General features: G+C 47.3%; 1 protein-coding gene across 1 annotated transcript in view; it reads right to left on the bottom strand.

The window, feature by feature from the left end:
- TMPRSS2 (transmembrane serine protease 2) overlaps positions 1-19,241 on the bottom strand; it is a 39,056-nt gene that overhangs the window by 3,531 nt on the left and 16,284 nt on the right. The window contains 10 exon segments of the mRNA XM_027774898.1: positions 207-340; positions 700-875; positions 2,129-2,300; positions 3,459-3,502; positions 5,718-5,828; positions 7,268-7,394; positions 10,048-10,161; positions 10,846-10,932; positions 16,206-16,428; positions 19,026-19,095. Coding sequence (XP_027630699.1) covers positions 207-340; positions 700-875; positions 2,129-2,300; positions 3,459-3,502; positions 5,718-5,828; positions 7,268-7,394; positions 10,048-10,161; positions 10,846-10,932; positions 16,206-16,428; positions 19,026-19,040 — 1,203 coding nt within the window. The 5' untranslated portion in view covers positions 19,041-19,095.

Raw genomic sequence — 19,241 nt, 5'->3', positions numbered from 1 at the left:
CCTGCTTTAGAAAGCAGTTTCCACACACTGTCCCGCTAGGCCTTCAGAACACTGCGTGCTGTGGGTGGCGGAGGGGACAGGTGCGATGTGTTCCATTTAGCAGATGGGAGAACTAAGGCACAGATCCTAGGTAAATGGCCCAAAGTCATCCAAAAGAGAATGAGGATTAAAACTCAGACTTCCTGCCTCTGAACCCAGCACCCCACTCCATATTTCTGCAGCAACAAGTGCCTGGGAGCCTCACCTTTCTCATAGGTGGCCCCCCACCCGGAAATCCAGCAGGGCTGCTCCGGCTCCAGCATCAAGCCCGGGTTGGGAAGACACACTGGCTTCACTTTGTCTGTTTTAAGATGAAAAAAAAACAAAAAACAAAACCATGAGCCCATTTGGCCTAACTGCTAAACACCCAGCAAGGCACACAGGACAGCCCTCACCACAGAGCCACCTGCCCCCGACCTGTGCGCAGTGCTGCAGTTGGAACAGTGACGCAGACCTGGGCAGGGATCATGAATCAAGCTCTATGCCGCAGAGAACAGCACAGTGTCACTGCTTCCCTCGACACACCCAGGCATGTATGCTCTGGCATGCCCTCTTGTCACCCCGCCACCCTGTTGCCCTTCCACTGGTCAAACACAGGTCTTATTACAACCCACACCTCCTGAAGCTTTAGCCACACTCGTCACCCTACACCGTACACACCATTAAAGGTCAGAGGCGTCTGCAACTTCATAAGAGCAATGTCATTGTTCTTGTTGTTGGAATCATAATTTGAGTGAGAAATGACTTTTTCTATTCGATATCCACTTCCATAGAACATAAAAGATTGCCTCAAAATTCCCACGAAGGCTGTCCAATACCGTGGGTTATTAAGAGGTCTGGAAGATAAAGATGAACCCACTCAGTACCTCAGAACTAAAAACGTGAAACACTCATTTGATGGTCTTCAAAATCATGAAGCTGGAGCCAAGATTCCAGGAGCTGAGATGACCTGCCAGATCCCTCAGGGCAAGACTGTTGAGGGTCGGGGGCTGCTCTTACCCACTCACACTCCCTCTTGGCCGCCCATGCTCCACCTCTCGCAGAAGCCTGTCCCTCTGTGTTCTGCTGCACCAGCACCAACCTGACATCCCTCCCCAAGGTAGCCAGCGCCATCTCCCAGAGGGCTGAGCCTTACTTACCTTCCTGCACCAGACAAGGGGCTTAGTACATGTGTGCCAAGGAGGACACATGCCTCCTCTAGGGACATATTTGGGGTGGTAAGAGAACCCCGGCTTACAGAGGGCCCTCAAAGGCTGATGGGGTAGAGGAAGTGAGGGAGGGGACCCACTTGGGTGATGACTGCTGCTCCCTCCCACCCACGCAACAGCCCCAGGGAATCAGGACACAACACACCCATCTAACAGTGTAGACACAAGGGCCCAGAGATGTAGAGTGAACTGTCCAAGGCCACACAGCCAGAGAATGGTAGCCAGGAGTTGAGCCTGGCTCAGTCTTCCTTGAAGATAGAAAAAATATGTCTGCCAAATGAGGCTTCCTCCAAAACAGGTGTGTGGCCAAGAAAACTAAGTGTCTAAGAAAAAAGTGGTAGACAGACAATATTTTTCTCAGAAAGTAAGACAATAAATTATGGCTACCTCACTCCTCCCTACCCCCCTGTGTGCGATGGTGTGGCCCAGGACGTTTAATTTGGGCCCCTAGAGAGCCTTCCAGCTGGGCAGTGTGAGGTTGCTGAGCGTGTCTGAGTGTGCCCTCCAGGGACAAGCATCCGGGCAAGGTGAGACCACAAGAAAGGCAGGAGCTTCTGAGAAGGGTGGGACCGGGCTGAGAACACAGCAGGTTTGAAGGACTTCCGTCCCAAAGGCATCATGGAATGTTTCCCCATCCCAGGGTCCTCCCAGCACCCAGGACACGGCATTCTCGGTGCCATTTGCTGACAGGACAGACGTAGCCATGCACTTCCTGTATGAGCTCATCTGGCCCTCCCAGCACTGCCATGGCACAGGCTACTGCTCTCCCCACTATGCCCAGGACCCTGGGGCTTCCAAACACTTTGCTCAGGGTCACCCGCTCAATGTCAAGCTTGCACCCAGGAACTCCCTGCTGAAGGGTCTCCCGTGACAGGACATACTCTTCTACGCAGTGGGCGGCTGTCACAATCCAGTCAGGGGCGATGATGGAGCCTCCGCAGATGTGGATGCCCTGGACATGCAGGCTCACCTGCCAGGGCCAGTCCCCCAGCGCTGCACTTGATCCACCCACAATCCTGCTCTGGCGTCCGAACTTTGAGCTGACCCCGCACCCTGTAGGCAACAAGCACAGAGCCAGCTAACAGCGAGGAGCCAGGGGCCACCTGTGCATGGCAGGCTGCAGCTGGCCTCCAAGGGTCCCACCAGGCTCCCTCCCATTTGGGGTCTGACTTCTGGAACATATTCAGGTCTCTTCTCGGTTGGGGGAGGAAACCTGGTGGGAGGCATAGTTGCCCTACAAGGACTGGGAGAATCAGCCTCAGAGACTGGGGGAAGCTTTCTAATGGGCTTTCTAATGGACAAGGAGAAAGGGAGGTGGGGAAGGGGACTACAGTCCTTGGAGTTTTTCTGGTCCAGGCCCCAGGCTCCAAACCCACTGACTGAGGCCTTCCACCTGCACTCACAGTCAGGGGCTCCCATGAGTGCACACAGGGTGTGTCCACACTGTCACCCCCTCACCTCTCTGTGTGCAGTTCCACCTCCCCTGTGAGGTGGCTGCAGGGACCGAGGGCTGGGCATGCTGGATACCACTCATCACCTAAGGAAGACCTAAGCCTGGCCAGGCTCTGAGGGTACTGCCAGGACTGCTGCAACAGTATTGCCAATAGGCATGAAGAGCTGAGCTACAGGACCAAGACCCCCATCCAGTGGGAGCAGGACTGGACTATCCAAAGAAAGAAGTGGGGGAAAGTCCCTCACGCAATCCTAAGTGATTTGGGAACATAACCCAAGACAGAAATGAGAGTGCACATAAGGGGATGCTGATCCCTAGGCTAGGCCTGAGACCCAGGGCAGGTATGCACCAGAAGGCTGCATTGCAGAGCTGGGCTGTGGCCTGCCTGGGGCACTGCTGCAAATGCTTCCTGTCCATGTACAGCAGCTCCTAGGGCTCACTAGTGTCACCCCATTTCTGGGAGAAGAGAGCCCCTAAGGCCTCCTCCTCTGGGTTGACCCAAAGAATAGGGCTTTGTGAAATTCTTAAGACGGTCTGTCCTCAATAGGATGCTTCTTGGATCCACGGATGAAAGCAGCCAAAGTCTATCAAAATTCAGAGAAAGAGCTCCAGGGACAGAGCAAGAGGCTTTAAGCACATGCCAGACTGTCACCCTATACCCTTCTCTACATCCCTTAAAGACACAGGGGAACCCCTTCTTAAGGTATAGATGTTATCTAGCTAGATATATAAAAAAGGACAAATCAAGAAGTACTTACCTATACAGCGCAAAGAAACCACTGTTTTTGAAGAGCAGGTATAACTAAAAAAAAGGGAAGGGAAATTATGTCACCCAACCAAATAAGGAAATGCTTGACTCTCAAGTTCTTAGAAGTGAATATTTTTCCCCAGTGTTCTCTTTCCTGTTTCTCCAGACATAGAACTGTTCAGTTCCTAAAACTCAAATAAGATATCTACACAGGGGCAGTGATAAAGAGCAGATGACAAGTCAAAGTTCCATGCCCAGATCCCAGCTGTGTGACCACAGGCAAGTTATTGAACCTCTTTGTAAAAGTGGCAAAATGGGATACTAACAGTACCAACTCAGAGGGCAATGTGAGGCTCTGCATATGATAATGTTAGTTTTTATTTTCATTCTTAGAATTCTTTAATTTTATAAGGAAGCCATGTGAACACTTCAGGGCTCATTGACTGCTTTACATTTGTAACATGGGAAACAATATTAAAAAATCTGCCCCTGAGGTCCACAGCTGGCCTGGCACTAACAGTTGGGCCATGAGTCCTTTTGAACAGAGAGCTTTGCCAACAATCAATATCACATTAGGCTGCGCCATGACAGACAGAAGGGAACCTGTCCCAATTGCAAGCCACAGCCTAACGACTCCAGGCAAGTACATGACCAAAATCCCAACAGGGTGGAAAAATGGAGAAGGGATTGCAGTGTGACCATGTCTCATCAGGGAGTGCTTCCTCCCTTCTTCGGTATCTCTGGAGAGCGCTCGTACTCTCTAGTGATTTAAAAAGAGAGAGAGAAGACACATTTTCTAAGAACCGTGAGGACACAGACATGGCACTGGGCAGCCATCAGCACTGGGAGCACAGCAGTTACTCAGGGGAGCTGAATGGAGCCTGGAGACTCGCTTATCAAAGGGCAACTTCTGAAAGGAAAGATGAAAGAAGTGTCCCCACCCCACTGTGTAGACAGAATAGACACCAGACAATGACCTTCTCTTCCTCCCTCTGGCTGCCTCGTGACTTCCCAAGGCTCTTGCCAAGGCTGGCAGCCCTCTCGGCCCCTCCTCCACTCTGCTCACCTGTCTTGGCTCCCTGAGGCCACATGTCACCCAGAAAGACATAGAACCGCTCAGCATTTTCAGAGGTCTGGGCAGCTGTGTTTAGCTTCTCAGAGGGCAACTGCAGCCTGCATTAATGATGGGTAAACCTGGCAAGCCTAATCCGCCCACTGAGCTTGCCCTGTCACCTTCCCAACAGAAGCCAGGCCCCCTGACACCTCAGTCAGCAGCCACCAGGAATGCAGGCCTGCTCTAGCCTTCTACTCTGAGGAAAGGTGGGGCACCTGGCCTCCAGCCACAGGGAGGTGATGGCTGGCCACCTGGGGATGAGCCACACAGACCTGGGAGGTGAGTTAGGCTTACAGGTGAAGGAGGACTCGATGTACCTGCCGCTCACATCAAAACACATTCAGATAATAGTGACGTCCCTACAGACATTTTAAATATATGCAAACCAACTGAGTCGCTAAGCCCTGCCCTGTCCTCATCCTGCTAACCAGTTGAGCCATCAATCATGTGGCTGCTGACCTAAGGTCATTTCTACCCACTAGTCACACTGTGACCTGCCCAGGGCTAAAAGTCAGCTTTGAGGTGGAGGGAATGTGTGGTGAATTGAACTAGGAATCTGCTCCCCAAGTCCTCAGCCCAGTGCCACCCCTTACATGGCATCCTCTGACACTGCTGTCCATGGGCCACACCAAGTCCTCAGCCCAGTGCCACCCCTTACATAGCATGCTCTGAACTGCTGTCCATGGGCCACGGCTAAAGGACCAACCATCCCCATTGCCTGAGATGGGAAGCAGGTCCTCAGTAATGAAACTGGCTGAGTCCTTGGCAAACCAGAGTGACTTAGTCATCTCAGTTGAGATCCCAAGGTACGCTCTACTGCCATACCCTGACATAGTTGGTACATCCCTTAATGTCTGGAGAGGGAAGAAAAATCAAGCTGTCTCTTGATTTTGCAATGTTACTCAGTACCATTGAGGGCAATGCTATTTCAACCATTGCAAACAAAATGGCAAGTCATCCTTGGCCACTTCATATGAATCAACCCAGGGCCGTCTTGCCAGCAGTCCTGATCAGATCCTAATCTCCTCTAAGGTGAGACTGAGCAACACCCAGACCTGCAGCTTAGGGAAATCAAACTCAGCACAATGATTCCCCACAGTGCCTCCTAGGCGTTCTCATTGCAAATGTTTCAGAAGTAAAGGAATCAGCAGATACCTGTGGTACAGTCTTTTATAGAGATCGACGTTGCCAGCACTTACATTCAGCTTCATAAAGCTTGTAGCCTCACTGTCAGCAGCTATTCCTTGGCTAGAATAAAAACTATTCCTAAAAAAGATGGAAAACCTCATTTAAAATAATGACTCAATTGTAAACAATCACCCCTCCCCTATGATGTTCAGAAGAGGGAAAACCTTAGTATTTTGGAAAACCAAGTCACAAGTTCTAACTAAGTGAAAATTGTGCTATAACCATTTTCTATCCAAAGACCCTAAAGAGTAGGGTGAAAGCCCACCATTTGTCCTGTTTATAGTCTAGTTTGGGTTGAGATAAAGAAAGGCTGGGATTACAGATATATGAATACATAGCATGTAATTAAATATGCAGATGTTAAAATGGCCCCAGCTATAAAATTTCACACGTTTTCTGACCTGGGATGAGGGCTTCACCGCATAATCCAACTATGCAGTGCGGGGAGGGCATTCTGAAGCATTAGTTGATAAGATGCCAACTTTCAGAGCCAGCAGGTGGCATATTGGTTAGGACTCATATGGCCAACTATGGTTTGGGTCCCAGACCCAGTGGTTTGAAACTCAAGTCAGGCGCATGTGTGGGTGTGCCTGAAATCCCAAGAGGAGAATGGAAGAGAAGGAACTGCAGCGTAGCCATCCCCCCAGGGAGTGATTTCTCACTTTCTCTCTATCACTCTCTGGCTCTTTGGTGAGCACACATGCCCTATAGCAAAAACCTATAAAAAACATAAAAAAAAAAAAAAGATGCCAACTTTCTTACCAAGTGGCACCTCATTTTGAAAACTGGCATATAGAACACCTTAAAATAGCACAAAAATCACAGGGAACATCCCTCAGGGAACAGGAAGTGACAGTGGAATGATGTAATGCTCACCCCAGTACCCGAAGGTATCAAGTCTTTCTGAGTGATTCTGGTAAACCCCTGGCCTGGAACTGCTGTGGGGACAGCCTCTCCTAACCTGCCCATCTTCCCTAGTAGCAAGAATGATTTTTTTTTTTAAGGATAAATCTGATGAGAAATTCTCTCTCCCACTCAAAAACCTTCAGTGACTCCAGAATGCAGGGACAATTGCACAGGATTTACCTCTGATGATCCCTCCACCCAGCCACCTGGCCTGCCACCCCCAAAACCCAGGGAGGCGACTGGAACAAAGGGTCAGCCCTGGCTGAGAGTATCCTAGGAGAGGAGCCACCCAATGCCCTGCACCTCGTCCTGGTGACCATGGTTCTGGTGTTCCCAAGTATCCAGGGGGCTAGAGAGGCTGAGGAGAATGCAGGCCAGGGTAGCAGTAAGTCACACCCATGTGACATGGAGGAGAGAGCAGAGGTTGATGGACTGGGCACAATTCCAGCAGGACACGTTCAGCTTTGGGAGGGAGACAGCTATGCCTAGCCCTAGTGTGACGGTGCCTCCTCAGGGGCAAGGCCAGCTGGTCTTCCCCATGTTTCTACTGTTTAGCACCATCACAGGGACAGTGTCACCTACTCACACACATGCCACAGACATCCACTTACTTATAGCCCATGTCCTCGCATGCAGCTCTCCCAAAGCTCTCGCTCCAGTCGTCCTGGCACACGGGGTACCAGGACTTCCTCTGTGGTGAGTAGACCTGAAGAATGAAGTTTGGCCCGTAGAGGCGAACTGCACAGAAGGGAGAGTCTCTGTGAGTCTCACACAGTTGTCTCAACTTTTGTTGTCCAAACAGTGACCACAGGGACACCACAGTGCTCCCCCAGGGACACCAAGACCCTAACCACATACAGAGAGACCATCAATCTAGGTACTCCTTATGCTAAAGCACTGCAGCACAGTGGTTAAGCCTCGCGCAGAGGAGCCGGATCCCACAAGACTGACTGCAGTTTGAGTTGCAGACCTGGTGACTTGAAAGACACACTTGGTGCATGTGCACGTGTGCCCCAAATCCTGACAGATAGAAAAACAGAAGGGATTGGAGCATGGCTATGTCCCGCTGGGGAATGCTTTCTCTCTCTCTGGCAAATGCAAATGCCCTCTGACAACTAAATATATATAGATATAGATAGAGATATAGATCTATCTCTCTCTCTCTCTCTCTATATATATATATACACACACAGACAAAGAAACTTGCATAAATGTTCATTGTAGCACCCTTTACAATAGAGAAAAGTAAAGGTAACCCTAGATCTATCTCTCTCTCTCTCTATATATATATATATACACACACAGACAAAGAAACTTGCATAAATGTTCATTGTAGCACCCTTTACAATAGAGAAAAGTAAAGGTAACCCAAATAGCCACCAACAGATAAACAAAACATGATATATCTAAAATATGTAATATATAATATATACTGGGACCAGTAGATGGCATAATGGTTATGTCACTGACTCCCATGTAGTTGACAATGGTTTGAATCCCAGACCTGGTGGCTTAAACTCCTGCTAGGTACGTGTGTGTGTGTGTGTGTGTACCTAAAATCTGAAGAGGAGAATGAAGGAGTAGGGATTGTGGCATGGCCACACACCCTGGAGGGTGATTTCTCACTTTTTATTTCTCTGTGTCTCCAGCAAGAACACACATCCTATAGTAAAAATTTCTCTTAAAAAAAAAAAAAAAGACCCCAATGGGGTCTGGACTTAAACTGTGCAGCTGGCCATGTGGGATCCAGCACCTTAACCATCATGCCACCAGCTGGTCCTCTGCATGGTATCTTAACCACAGTCTACCCACTGCAAAATCAGCCTAGTTTATTTCAGGAGATACTGACAAACATATTATTGCCAAAGTAAAGCCAAAGAACTATGTTAAAACATGCATGAGTTGTTTCTAAGGGCAAACACTGTCCTGGGAAGCACGCATACCCAATCATTCATGTTACAGTCACATTACCACCGTTGAAATCACCTTAGAGATTAGTAGGAAATAGAAACAGAACACTAAAACTACCATGAGATGTCACCTCACAGCTGTTAGAATGGCTCTTCAAAAAGATGAAAGCTCAGTGTTGATGAGGACATGGACATCGTGGTGGGCATGTAAATTAGTACCGCCATTGTAGGAGACAGTACAGAGGTTCCTCAAAAACTTAAAAATAGGACTACGTGACCCAACGATTTTCCTTCCAGATCCAAGCCCAGAGGATATGGAATCAGAGTGTTGAGGAGACATCTGTACTGTCACGTTCATTGAAGCAATATTCGCAACAGCCAAGAGATGGAAACAACCTAAATGTCCATTGACTGGTGAATGGATGAATAAAATGTGGCGTACGCACACAAAGGAATAGAGAAGGAAACCCTGCCATTCGCAACAACGTAGATGAACCTAGAGGATGTTATGTTAAGTGAAATAAGCCAAATACGGCATCACATCATCCTGTGTGGAATCTAAAAAGCCAGTCTCCGGGCTGGCAGGTGGCATGGTGATTAAAGGCGCTGGACTCCCACATGGACAACTGCAGTTCAAGTCTCAGACCTGATGGCTTACTTTCTCACTTTCCTTCTCTCTGTGTCTCTCTCTGGTCAGATTGGGAAAAAATAATAATAATAATAAACAAAGGTAAATAAAATAGTTCTTAATAAAAAGCCAATCTCACAGAAGCAGAGGGTAGAATGGTAGTTAACCGAGGGTGAGCAGATGGGGAGATGTTAGACAAAGGATACAAAATTTCAGAAGAAATAAGTACAAAAGATCTATTGTACATCATGGTACTACATTAATAATATATCGTGTATTTGAAAATTGCTAAGAGAGCTTTTAAGTGTGCTTGCCACACACACACACACACACACACACACAAGATAGGTGAGGTAATACCTATGTTAATACCTTGATTTGGCCATTGCACAATAGCTAAAATATAATGAAACAACATGTTTTACACCATAACGATATACAATATTTACTCATCAATCAGAATAAATAAATAAGCAATAGAAAGTAATATAGGCAAAAAGAAGTGTCTACCCCGTGACCATGAATTTAACTTTAAAGGCAGTCTGTTTCGAAAAATAACTTGGTATGCCTACAACTTTCTATTTTAAACAGTTTGCTCATTTCCATCAAAGTCCTGTGGTCGCTGGGAGCACAGGCACCCGAGTGACACATCCCTGCTGGCCCTGTCACCTCCATCCCACCAGCTGTGTGACGCTGGGCCAGGAACATGGTGGTAAGGTGACAGAGGTACCGCGTACTGGATGTGCCTGGCTGGCTGCTCACCTGTGCTGCCACTTTCTCTAGAGTGCCTGCCAGGAGCCCAGCACCCCAGGAGGGAGGGAATAAGGCAACTTCCTGAGGCTAGGAGACTCACCACAGCGGTTCTCGTCCTCCCCATTGGGACAGTCTGCTACCCCATCACACCAGTGTGAGGCGCCGACGCAGGTTCCCGAGGAGCTGCATTCGATCCCAACACACTTCTTCTCCACTGGCAGAGAGGGAGGTGCCCATCAGCCTGAGAAGCCAAGGAAGCCTCCTGGAGTCCAGGAGTCTCCTTGCCCACTTTCTGAGCCCCCAACAAGAAGGAATAACCCCTCTCCTGTCTTTGAATAAGGAGATGTGTCCCTGGTATGGATGTATAGTAACAGAATCAGGACTGGGGCATGGTTAGGTTTGAGCACACTCTCACCTCCACCCTGCCACATCGGTGAGCTCAGGGGCCCACGAACTGCCATGAGTCTGCACTGCCTCAGCCGATGGAAAAGGTGTGGGCTGTGGTGACAGGGAGGGGCCCACCTGGTCTGCAGCAGCCATTGCCATACAGTCAGATCCAGGTAACCAGGAGTGGCTGAGGCAGAGGAACCTGTGCTCACAGTGCCCAGTGGCACCTGGCACCCCAAAGCACTGGGTAAATTCTAAGTGCTTCTCTTAGATTGTGTCAATACTACAGAAATAGCATGGGGTTTCCACAACCCACAGGTTAGGAGGAAGCATGCCAAGGAGATACAGCACTCCAGACAATGCGCCCGGCTACTTCCAGGAAGGGTTCTCATGCAATGCCATAATTAAACAAAGGGAGGGCAGAGAAGACCAGTTCATTCTGTAAGGCAGAGATTTTAGAAGGGGCCTTGGGGGGGGGTCGGTCAGTTTCAGGGTGACCCCTTGCACTTACGGAACCTCCAGAGCAGGCCAGCAGCCAGCGCAGCTCCCACAAGCACAGCCCCCAAGGCCAAGGTGATGCACAGCACTTTCTTAAACTCTGCAGGGAAGAGGATAGTGGAACAGCTCAGTGTCCTTTTGTTTTTCATTGCTTTTCTTTATTCATGATAGAGCGTGGGCACATGAGATGGAAAGACAGCCATCACGAGAGGGAAGAATGAGAAGCACCCTCCACAGGGTCTGGTCACACTACAATCCTCTTCTTGCAGTCCTTCAGGCCACTGAATCTGGGGACTCTACATGTGCCTGGCATGTTTCAGGCTGACAGGGCCAGGAACCACAGTCACCATGGGGGATCCAGATTCTCTTAAGCATCATGTTACCGCTGAGCCACGGAGCTAGACCACATTCTCTAGAAGTCACTTTCAGATTTTATCCATTGTTCTCATAATATTCCCTGTTAATGATTTACTTTCTTCTTTTTTTAAAAAAAATTATATTCATTCATTCATTTATTTTAATTTGACAAGAGAGAGACACAGAGAGAGAGAGGGAAAGTGAGAAAGCAAGCCACCAGGTCTGGGACTCGAACCATGGTTGGGAGTGTCCAGCACCTTGCCCAGCACGCCACCTGCTGGTCCCCTTAATGATTTCTTATAAACTTCAAAACTGTGACTTTTAATTCTAAGAATCTATGCTGGAAGGTCTAACTTCTGTAGAACTACATTTTATACATTTTGGAGAACAAAAGCAGGAAGCCACAAAAGCAAACAACACTACAGTTAAGCCCTTTAAAAAGCATGGCATACAATACAAAGGATCTGAAAATAGTGAGGTGATTCATGTAAATAATTGCCTAAAAGAGGAAAAGTACTATATTTTGGTAATTACAAGAAGAAGCAAAATAATACAATATCCCCCAAATTATCATTATGCTGTCACTGGTACCCAAGGCAGAAGGATAAATTGTCTTTCCTAAGGCTGTTTGGTGAATAGATGCTATACACAAACTGGCCTGGCCCACTCAGCAGCCACTAGCCACAGGTGGATATCTGCATTTAATTCAAGTCAAATGGAATTAAATAAAGCCAGGTACATTCAAGTGCTCAGTGTTCATAAGTGGCCCGGGCCACTTGGGACAGTTCAGCTATAGAACAAAATTCTCGATGGCTATTAAAAGTGCTATCAGGCGGTGCTAGCATAAATCATACTGGGTCAAGGGCAGAAATTCAGAATAAGAACATATTTTAGCTAAGAATAAAGGAATTTGGAGAAGGTACAACAACTTTCTGTAGTCAAAACAGACACAGTGTTTGATCAGAGTGTAAGTCAAACTTCATTAGGGTTCAGAAGGCAGAAGCCATAGAAGGCACCAAGCAGGAAGCCAGTGTCAGACATCTGCCCAGTGATTCTAGGCTCGGCCCATCACAGGCCAAGGAAGGGCAGTGTCCCCCTTCAGCACCCCAGCAATTCCTAGACAGAGCGCAGCCCAGGCACATGTGCTCCTGGCAGCTTCTCCTGGAAGAGAAGTGGAATGGCAGAGGAGAAAGTGGAAAGTAGGCATTTAAACTAACCCCCACTCTGAGGCTGGAGAGGAGGCACGATGGTCCGTTCTCTCCACTGGACACACTTGCGCTTCTGGAAGTCAACCAGAGCGAGAGATCTAGCTTCTGGAGTCCAGAGCTGACCTGTGAGCTTAGAGCTCAGAGCCCTGGCTCTCATTTCCTTACCACATTCTGCTCATTCTACAGTTCTCCAGCTGCCGCAGGTACACGCTACCTGTGTACTAGTTCCTATCACCAGTGATTCTGATTCAGTGGGGTCAGGCTGAGTCTTTGCACTTCCCACAGGCTCCCAGGTGGGGCCCACACTGCTGGCCCAGAACCATGCCCAACCACACAGCTTGATCATAAAGTGGTTACAGTGGCTATGCCTTGGAGTGGCAGGGTGGAGCTGAGGTATGTGCAGGAGAAATTCCAAATGCCCTCTTTGACCCGTTACCAAGGACCCTCTCTTCCGAAGGTGACTTTCCTGTGTGCCATTCTACTGAAGATAAAATGACTTTCCTGGTGAATGAAGAATTATTAATCAGGTATTCGTCAGTTCACTGAGTGTGTGCCCAGCAAGAAGCCCCCAGGTACCTTTGGAGGACAGCTGTTCTGTTGTTGGTGCAAGGTCAGTGTAAACTTGACCCAGTCGTGGTTTGTGAAAGCCGCGATTATATTTAATTTACCATTCATTTACTCTAATCACTATCAAGTTAGCCTGTTGTTGATTCAGTCCTATAATTATGAGTGTGAACTATTGCATCACAGGATTGTTGACTTGAAGTTCTCCAAAGACTAAACTTAGAGATGTGTAAAGGGCCAGCCCATGGCTTAGTGGTTAAGTGAGCTGGATCCCACACTGACCATTCAGTTCAAGACCTGGACCCAATGGCTTGAGAAACATATCAGCATGTGTATGTGCATGCCCAAAACCCCGAAAGGAGGGAGAAGTGAGAGAGAAGGAATTGTGGCATGATCATTCCCCATGGAGGGGTGCTTTTTCCCTCCTCCTCTTTGTCTCTCTGTGAGCTGATGTGCCCTCTGGCAAATTTTTTTAAAATGTATGCATTGCATTTATATATATACACACACATATAAATTCAAATACAAAACCTTGTGCCTGCTGCTGAAGCAAATAGACCCATTAAGTGCAAAAGAGATTTCCTTCTACTCCTGATGGGACACTTTTGAATTTCTGCTATTTAAATAACTTGGAAAACAGTTTCAAAGCCAAACATTATACTTATAGAATGAATACTCTCTTACACATTACACACCAATAATGTGCTTTAAAAATAATACCAAAGTAAGCTCAATGAAATTACTAATTATTTTTTAGTTTATGGGGAGGTAAAATCTTACATGTAGACTCTTAGTCTTCCCTTAGGAAAGCAATCCATGAGGGACTGACACATTCCTATGCAACTGTCTGTCATTGCCAGGTTTTTCCCTGGGGAAAGTCGAGGTATATTTGACGAGGGGGCAAGAGTTTTGTTTCCTCTGGGTTTGGCCATCCATGGATGGAACACCAACTCCTAGAGGTGCTAACTTTGAGAGAGGACCTTCACTTTCTGGCTATTGTCCTTTCTTCAAGGAGGTAGCTCCCAGAATCAGGGCTTCCTCCACCCTCCTCCCCTGGCTTTCTCCCACCCAACATGATGCACCTGAAGTTCTCAGCCTGGGCACTGCTGACTCAGTGCCAGGATCAGCCTCTGCTGCAGGACCATCTTGTGCACTGAAGGATGTTCAGCAGCATCCCTGAAGATGATGCCAGTAGTACCCCTCCTGCTTACGATAGCCAAACTGTCTGTAGACACTGCCAAGTATCCTCGGAAGGTCAAAATCACCCCCACATGAGAGTCATTCATCTCTTCCTACCCAACCACCACCAGATAGACATCATGAAAAGACAAGTACTTCCTTGAGCAGAGGGATGCTAAGCGGAAGAAAAGAGAAACAGAGAAGTGCATGGAGGAGAGGTAATAAAGAAGGAAGGATTGTGAAAGGATGAAAAGAACAGAGATTGGGCCACCCCTAATGGCCTGGTGGTTATGGGAGCTGGGCCCTACAAGGGTAACCACATGGTTTGAGTCTTGGTCCCAGTGACTCAAAAAACATACCAGGTATATTGTGCCCCGAATCCCAACAGGATAGAGAGATGGAGGGAAAGGGATTGCACCATGATCAAACTCCATTGGAGGGTACATTCTCCCTTTCTCCTTTCCCTCTCTCTCTCTGGCAAGTGCATATATCTTCTAGCAAAACTTTAAAAAAGAGAGAGAGAAGGTAGAGGTTGAAGGTGAGGACTAGGATTGAAGAGTCACTGTGGAGGGTGAGGGAAGCGAGCGGCGAGGCAGAATTCTGAGTGACAGCGCATGTCCAAGTGAGAGCTCTGGGGGTGCAAAGTGGCTTCTTATAGTACCTCTATCCATTGTGTCAAGTACTGATTATGGGATGGGCACATGAAAACCTACCATATCATTATCTTGAACCATACAGTTGTACAGACCAGGATGCATATTGTTTGTAGTAAAATAAAAACACTGTTGTAACCACCAGATGGCATAAAGGTTGAAGTGATTGGATCCAACATGGCCGACTACATAGTTCAAGTCCTGGACCTGGCAGCTTTAGAAACATGCTAGGCACATTTGCATGTGTGCCCAGAATCCCAAAAGGAGAATAAAATCGTGGTATGATGATCCCTCCAGAGGATGCTTTCTCATTTTCCATCTCTTTCTCTCTTTCACTTCCATTCTCTCTCTCTCTCTCTCTCTCTCTCTGTCTTAGTGAGCTCATATGCCCTATAGCAATAATAATAATTAATAATAATAATAAAGTATTTTGGATTAGGAAGTTCATTGGTACAGCCACCACTGTATTAGTTTCACCCTGGCAGTTCTTAGCCCTGAACCTTGTTTAAATGAAAACCTAGAGAGACATGAGGCAAAGTGAAATGGCAAAGAAAGGAACTAAAGGAGAGGGTCAGAAAGACAGCACTGAAGTGACAATAGAAAGATCCAATCTTCTTCACTCCCTGCAGTGCTCTCTAGGGCCTGCTCGGAACATCTACAGGACCACTGGAGGCAAATGTAGTGTGCAGACAGATTTCTGTGCTCACTGTAGCCACACGGCCCGTGTCATTCACTGAGCACCCTGTAAGGTGGAGCATCTCAGTCCACTGCATTAGGGGGCCGTTCAGCAAAGAAAGGCAAGACAGTCTCCACCTGCCTCAGAGCCTTCCATTGTTGCAAGATTTGGCAGTAACCCACACAGGCAGGGAATGACACAGCCCATCCTGAAGGCCACGTCTAGGGATGCAGACAAGCTGTGCAGGAGCTCGCAGAAGATGGAGGTCTCGGGACCACCAGTTAGCGTAATGGCTATGTCACTGGCCTCCCACGTAGTCGACCGCGGTTCGCATCCCAGACCCGGGCACGCCGGGCACGTGTGCGTGCGTGCCCAAGATCCCGAGAGGAGAATGGAGGAGAAGGGATTGCGGCGTGGCCATCCCCCCTGGGGGGTGATTTCTCGCTTTCAGTCTCTCTGTCTCTCTCTGTCTGTCTGGTGAGCACACGCACCCTATGGCAAAAACTTCTCAAAAAAAAAAAATGGAGGTCTCTGTAGACAGTGCCCTGGCCGGACCCTAGGCAGAGATGAAACCTGGTGATGGCTCTGACCCAGAGAGAAGTGGGGAAAGGCGTATAAGATGAACAGTCCCAGCAGATGGAGAGGCAGGATCAGACGAAGAGAGCTGGTGACAGAGCAAGAAAGTGAGCCCAGGAACTCAGGCTCAGTTTAGGAAATAAACACAAAAAGATCCTACTTGGGCCACACAGTGTGGTCGATGGGGGTTTGGGCTGCGTGTGGACGACAGGTGTTAAGTTGTGTGTTACAGTCCTTGGGGCATACTGGGGCACTGCAGATGGGTGGTACTGGGCCGGATGCACTACGTAGACATTAGGAGCCATGCCAGGCTGCTGGGAATAAGGGTTTTCTGGTTGGTATCCGCGGTTTTCATAGTAAGGTCCAACACCCAGTGGTGAGCCCTGCACAATTGAAGAGAAGACGAATAATATGAAACACCTACTCACTCTACAGGGTTAAATACATAATCTCACAAAGCATTCCAACAAGACACTGACATGACAGGATACTACGTATTCTTCTAAGGGGTAATAATTATGGCAACCTTCTACTTACCTTGAATGTAAACCTGAATTTTCAGTTATCAGTGTTTTCATTTGTTTGTTTATTTTTACTATTTATTCTCTGAAATAAAGAAAAAGTAGCCAATACTGGAATTTAGTACTAAAAATAATTTTTTCTTAACATGTAGGAGTTAGAAATTAGAACCTACTTAGCCAATATCCCATACTTCAATTTCTCCAGGACTGTTCTTAAGAATCAAGGTACAGGGACCAGCAGATGCCACAGTGGTTGTGTTGCTGGACTCCCACATGGGCAAACACGGTTTGAGTCCTGAACCCGGTGACTTCAAACTCATGCCAGGCATGTGTGTGTGCATGCCCAAGATCCCAGGAGGAGAACAAAGGAGAAGGGATTGTGGCATGGCCATCCCCCTGGGGGGTAATTTCTTGTTTTCTGTCTTTCCAGCAAGTGCACACGTGCTATAGCAAAAATCTCTCAAAAAAAAAAAAAAAAAAAAAAGAATAAAGAATAAAGATATAGGGACCAGCAAATGGTATAATGGTTAGGTCATTGGACTCCTACAGGGCTGACCGTGGTTTGAATCCTGGGCCTGGTGGCTTGAAATTCTTGCTGAGTGCATGGACATGCTTGCCCAAAATCCTGAGAGGAGGGTGGAAGAGAAGGGATTGTAGTGTGGCTATTCCCCCGGTGGAATATTCCTCCCAGGGTGGGAGGGTGGTGATTTCTCGCTTTCATTCTCTCTGTCTCTCTGGCAAGTGCACATGCCCTATAACAAAAACATCTAAAAAAAAAAAAAAAAGAATCAAGGAAGAAAATTTTGAACTAGCAATACCAGAATTATAATCAGAATAACAGCTAACATTTGAAACCTGCTGCCAGGCCTTTGTAGTGACAATCTCCTGGAAACCTGACCATAGTTTCTAAAACAGATCCAGGAGCAACTAACACCCTTTTTACAGAGAAGAAACTGAGTTAAGAAATTTACATAAAGGAGCATACTCCACATGTCACTCACTCTACCAATTCCTTTTCTACCTGCTCATCTCTCACAGAGCTGTACCATGGTTTACCCACCGCCTCTTATTAATGGACATTTAAGTGGTTTACAACATGGAGCTGATAGCAGTTCGGCTGCTATAATCATCCTTATCCAGCATGTGCACTTATTGCAGAATGCATGAAGATCTGTAGCTACATCCCTCTAAGTGGAATTTCTGGGTCAGCATGGGTTCCTATGTACATGCAGAGCGACTGACTGCTTTGGCCATAGCATCTTGCTCTCAGCTTTGACCTTCAGCTGGCGTTTAATCTTCTTAGAATGTCCCTCTCTCCTGGCCTTCCCAAGGCCTACTCTCTCAAGATCCATCCCCAACAGGCCACTCTACACCCCACCAACCTGCATCTTCCCCTTCCTCAATCACCTGTTGGCTGAGCCATGCTAGGAGGCCACATCTGATTTCTTACAAGGTTCCCATGCAAAACTCCATCCGCTCATTAATTCCTATTCCTTGTCTCTTATTGAACCTAGAGACAACAAAGGGGCTGTCCGTCTGAGCAAAGGCAGCTTAATGTTTAGAATTTTAAATAGGGTCTTCAGGGAAGCATGATTATAAAAGAATGAGCCAAATGCAGGTCCCAGAGTCAGCCTGTGCTTAATAACTTACTAATGCTACTTTTCAAAGGTCCAAAGATTAGAACTCTAAATCATGGTGGTAGACAAGGGAAAGCAAAATGTAATCTCTAATCTAAATGGGGGTACCAGAGGTACTAAAACCAGCACGCAGGTCTGGTCTCTATCTAAACCATCTAGGAACATACTGTCCCTCCCTGAGGGACTATAGCAAGCAGAGCAGTTTGTCTTTGAGAATTCCTGATTCGGTATTAGAAAGGGATCCAGTAAAAAATAAGTATCAGTCACAAGGAAAAAACCAAGGTATGCTTTCCAAATGTAGGATCTGAAATATTTTTATACTAACCATGAACTCTACTAAATGCACTTACTTCAGGTAAATGGAAGATAAATTAGTTGGTATGATGGGGAAATGAAGGCGGCAGCACAGTAGAAGGGCAGCCCTTCCCCCTTGCCCCAAGCCTTCTTCAGATAGGACTTGTTGCAGCTTATCAGGAAGCTGAACACCAATGGCATCCCATGCCAGCTCTCTTCCTGAGGACGTAATCCCTCCAACTTCTCATCCCACCTCATCTGTCCCCATACCTTGTCCAGCTTCCTCTCCACTCTCAAAGCGAGAGAGGAGATCAAGGGGAGAATGCACAGGGCACCACTTCTCCCCAGCAACAGGGCTCCCAAGACCCACTGCTCACTGCCCTGTGTGGTTACACCTGTAGCCTAGGGAGTACCTTGAACAACATCAGCACAGGTTGTTTAAAATGCTGACCAGCACACCCTGTTAGGAATAACAGAAGGAATAAGGTAACAAAGAAAAGGCCAGGAAGGTAATAATTAACCACTTACTGAGTTTAAAGCCATCTTGATTTTGTCAACAGCATCAGGTAATTATAAGTGTATAAAACTTCAAGATGACCTAGAAGAAAGAATGACAAGACTGTGATATTTCCATACCAGTTAGGTTTTGCAAGATAAGTCTAGAAAGAACTGAAGGCTTTCTTTGTTACCTCTAATCAGAACAAACAGCACTTTTGAAGGACTTTTAACTTTCACCTTCACCTG

This window comes from Tupaia chinensis, unplaced genomic scaffold, assembly GCF_000334495.1.
Source record: "Tupaia chinensis unplaced genomic scaffold, TupChi_1.0 Scaffold000492_1, whole genome shotgun sequence".
NCBI classification, from domain to species: Eukaryota; Metazoa; Chordata; class Mammalia; order Scandentia; family Tupaiidae; genus Tupaia; species Tupaia belangeri.
The sequence above is the reverse complement of the archived record's forward strand: the minus strand, read 5'-3'. Positions and strand labels throughout refer to the sequence as shown.